Consider the following 5,084-nt stretch of genomic DNA (forward strand, 5'->3'; position numbering starts at 1 on the left):
CAAACTCATTTATTTCATGACGTGTCGCATGTCATGTCGAGAATTATCAGGCCTAATATAAATTGAGCTAGGGTTGATACTATTTGCGTTGCCAAAGAAACTTTTCTTAAAAACATAAAAAATATATAAAAGAAGCTATCTAATTAAAAAAAATTCAAAATAGAGGGATCAACATTGTAAAAAAAAGTTAAATAAGGGTTAAACTCTAAATATTAAGATTTAGAGGTGAACTATAATTTGTTTCACCACATACTTGTATGAACATATTTATAGAAGTGATAAATAAACTCGAATGGTCTGGTATATTCAGTAACTTGTTTTATATTGGTTTACTAGTTGTGTATTAACTGAGTTAATTAAAAAAACTTAAATATAAAAGTTAAAATATTTGAGAATTTTGAATTTATAAGATATAAGAAAAATAATGATTTATTATAATGGAAATATTTTTTATCTTTTAAATTTAAATAAATGTAAATAAAGAAAATAAAACTAATGAACTTTAATTTTGGAAATTTTAAAATTAAAATGTAAGTTTATTAGTGAAATTAATATTCATTTATTACTATATTTATTACAATTATTATTACATTAAATATTATGTAGAATTTAATAAAATAGAAAAACTAATAAAATAGTATTTAGAAAAAATATATATATTTCAAAATAAGCATAAAATAACATTTGACAAATTGAATGAGAGTGTGTCAAGTGGCAAAAAAAAACATTCATTTATTAGAGAGGATATAAATGTAAAACAAGTATATTCTCTCTAATAAATGAAGATTTTTTTTTGTCGTTTGTCATACTCTCCTTCAATTTGTCAAATGTCATTTTGTGGTTATTTTGAATTAATCTTTTTTCGACATATCATTTTATGAGTTTTTCTATTTTATTAAATTACATAAAATATTTTAATATAATAATTATAATAAATCCTCCCTAATAAATAAAGAGTTTGTTGTCACATGTCCTCTTCTTCTTTATTTGGACACATGATATTTTCTAAAATATTTGAATTTTTTTTATTTTTCACTTGTCATTTTATTGTTTTTTTTTTATTTTATTAAATTAAAATTTCACATTTAATATATAAGATAATATATATGTAAGCTATTTATTAGAAAGAGATTATATATGTAATTTATTCAATACATTAAAGTCTCATTAATTTTAATAATTCATTTTTTTTATTTTTCTTATAAATTTAAACTTTCAAAATTGTTAAAATTTCAAATTTAATTTTTTTTAAAATAAACTCATGTAATAAATGGGTCTCACACCTAGTGTAGTAACAAATGAATACCAATTTTCATTAATGAGCTTACCTTTTAATTTCAAAATCCTCAAAATTAAAACTTATTAGTTTCTTTTATTTATTTAAATTAGTATTAGTTTAAATTTAAAAGATAATAAACATTTATGTTATAATAATTCCATATTTTATTATTTTTGTTATAAATTTGAAAATTTAAAATTTTTTGACTCTTATATTTATTTATTTTTTAAATTAACACATATAATATATGGATCTCACATTGTAGATATATAGAACAAAAATTTATGTGTATGGGTTGATAATCACGGGACGTTAGCGACGCTAAGCCGTTGTATTTCAATGTTAAAAGTAGGGGTGAGCAAAGGCGGGTGCCAGCCAAATTTTACAGGAACTGGAACCGGCAGTTACTGTATTTTCGGAATCGGAACCATCAGTTCCTAAAGATTTGGAACCGCTCCCGGAACAGCCGGAACCGGTTCCGGTTCCAGGTACCCGGTGTCTTATTTTTAAGAAATTAAAAAAAAATACATTATTAAAAAATTATAACTTGATGGCTTACCTTTTAAATTATAAATATTATAAAATGATGTTTAAAAGCAAAAATAAAATTTTATATATATATATATATATATATATATATATATATATATATATATATATATATATATATATATATATATATATATATATATATATATATATATATATATATATATAGGTTCCGGTGGGTAGCAGTTCCGAAAAAATGAGAACCGGAACCAGACCGCTTAAGGCAGTTCCTAAATTTTAAGAGTCGGAACCGGAACCGCATAAGGCGGTTCCAGTTTCGAAACCAACAGTTCCGATTCCGAAAACTGGTACCCGAGTATAATGCTCACCCCTAGTTACAAGCAGTAACTTATCAATTTGACCCTCTAGACAATCGGTGATGAAAAAAAAAACTCCTTAATTCGACAATACTTACGAAACTATGGAATTTTTAAACAAATTCCCATAGATGAATATACCTATGATTTGGGTGTTAACTTGACATAACATTGTTGTTTACTATTTTAGTGTCTAAATCTTTAGGCTTGAATGTTGCACACAACACACAACACCACATCAAAACTTTCATAGTAGCGTTTTTTATTATTTTAGGATTAAACTAACCAAATTTTGAAGAAACATGTAAGAATTATTAGAAAACAATTGAAATTTTAACATGTATCTATTATCTATAATTACCTGACTACACATAACTTTAAAAACTTTATAATAAATAATTATCTCGTTTTAACTTTTAATAGTTAACAACAATTATAATATATATTTTTTTCACAAAAGTACATACAAACGCGACCTAAATAAGAACGATCACAAAGTAATTTGAAAAACAAAATCATAGTAAGAATTACACAATGCGAAGATAATAATGTTATAATTTCAAGTGTGTGAATTAAAAACTATACATGTTTAATTTGCGCATTAGATAACAAAAATTGATTTTTCAATTCATGTATGTACGATTTTCATTCATTTTGTGTTCTTTGTTTTATGATTTCCTCTTAAATTCTATAATCACCTTCCATATTTTAATATCATAACACATTTATTTTTTTCTCACATCATATTAAACCACACCCACAAATGAGAATACTAAATGACAAAACACGTAGGACAATAGATCTTCCAAATGGAGAAACTCATAGAATCTTGAAAAAAAAAACAACTTCAAATATGTATGAAAGAAACCTCATATCAACAATACTACATTAGTAACATGCCATTTTTTTGTCCAAAACATAAACATACAAGCTATGCATCATTTGATTACGACTTTACGATATTTTGAGATCATTATAATCATATTTCAAGAAAATGATATACTATTTTTATGTTTAATATAAAAGAACCTAATTCATGCTACAATCACTTTGATAATAAACATCTAAATTACCCTATGTTTTTCTCATTACATGAGAACAAATATATAGAAACTTATAGCATGTCATAATATTATATGAGAACAAATAACCAATGGTATTCTACAATAAGTTTTTTACAACAGAAATAGACGACATCAAATTCAAAAGATAAATATTAAATATTAATCAACACAAACATGAACATGAACACGAAGAACAAATATCTTTAAAAAGACTCAAACCTCAAGATTCAAGATTCAAGATTCAACCGAGTTACCAAGCACAAAGGAAAAGAGTTCACGAACAGGAGAGTATTCCACCAATCCAATATCCATCGCATATCCAGTAACAGGCAACTTCAAATCCCTCAAAACTGTAAAAGCTTCAGCCATTCGATTCTTTGGAACCTCTTCAGCAACAGGACAGAATGGAATCCATGAATCTGGGCGATACTCTTCCCCAATTTCAATTCCTTCCCTCTTCATCGCATCACATAATTGGAAATGGAATTGAAGGAGGGGTAAAGTAGGAGTTGGAGCAAGGAATAAGACATTGTTGTCATTTGGAAGGCTTCCGATTGAACCAAAAGATAAGGGTAAAGGGTCTTGCTTTGATGCAAATCCTTTTACGATGTTTTCAAGCTTTGATGGATCGATAAAAGGGCTAGAAAAGAGAGTAATATGAGGTCTAGATTCGATTTCTATAAGGTGAGTGCTAATTTGGCGACGAGCGACCACATTCCATGCCTTTAAAACTTGGTTTTCAAGAGCGGGATCAAAATAAAGCTCAATTGCATACCCCTCAGACATTGGGTTAAATCGACAAAAAAAAAAACTAGGGTTTCAAAATTCGAAGTTTAAGAAGCAAGAATTAGACCTAATTAGCAATCAACGAGATAATTGATTATAACAGTGAAGAGTACAACATAACTTACTTCTCGGAATTAGCTTTAGATCCACTACGTTAAGAGCTACGAATTTGGGAAGGGGTTTTGGCAGAGCAAACCCTAAAGATTGAAAATTCGAAAGAAATAATTAAAATTGGGACATACCCAGTTGCGATTTGAGGCTTTTGGGTAAGATAGCAGAAAGGGTAAGTGAAATTAGGGGGATTGATAAGAACTGAAGGAGCAAAGAGAGGAACTTGGACAAGGGTTTTAAGGAATGGAGTCACAAAAATGAAGGGGCGAGAACATCGGGAGTTTGGCGTTGATAATTGGTGGCCGATGGATGCAAAGTCATAGAGGTAAGAAGGTTTGGGTGAATTCCATAAATGGTCCCTTGAATATTAGGTATATTTCACGATTAATATTGTTACTATTTATCCTAAATAATTGGTCCTTGAATTGGAATTACATTTCGACTACACTTGTTATTGTTATAATTTATCCACTTACTTGTAAATGAATTGCTTTTTACTTATATTTTAATTAACTGAAGTAGGTGAAATAATAAATTTTAACAATCTAAATTAATCGAAACGAGGTGGATTTAAGGATGTTGGGAGATTGTAGGGACACATGTACTTGATGGTTTATATATATATATATATATATATATATATATATATATATATATATATATATATATATATATATATATATATATATATATATATATATATATATATATATATGGAGTGGTTCAAATGAGAACTCAAAAAAGTTAAGAATCCTAAGAACCGTTTTTAAAATGTTTTCATTAAAGGTATTTTGGACAAATCAAACATTAATATTATTTTAAGCAAACTTTTCCGTTCCCTAGTTTACAAAAGTTGTTACTTGTTGTCGAATTACCGTCGGACCACCGCCAGACCAACGTCGGATGGCCGTCGGAGTAACACCAAATTTAGTGACATTTTTCTAACTGTATTCACAGCTTAATAGAACAAACATTTTG

At 27.4% G+C, this 5,084-nt stretch overlaps 1 protein-coding gene across 1 annotated transcript; it reads right to left on the reverse strand.

Moving 5' to 3' along the window:
• Positions 1-3,250: 3,250 nt before the first annotated feature.
• LOC111900880 (uncharacterized) lies at positions 3,251-4,408 on the reverse strand. The gene has a single exon (XM_023896759.3). The coding sequence runs from the start codon at positions 3,993-3,995 to the stop codon at positions 3,444-3,446; it is 552 nt and encodes a 183-aa protein (XP_023752527.1). The 5' UTR covers positions 3,996-4,408; the 3' UTR covers positions 3,251-3,443.
• Between the last annotated feature and the right edge of the window lie 676 nt (positions 4,409-5,084).

Source organism: Lactuca sativa, chromosome 3, assembly GCF_002870075.4.
Source record: "Lactuca sativa cultivar Salinas chromosome 3, Lsat_Salinas_v11, whole genome shotgun sequence".
NCBI lineage: Eukaryota > Viridiplantae > Streptophyta > Magnoliopsida > Asterales > Asteraceae > Lactuca > Lactuca sativa.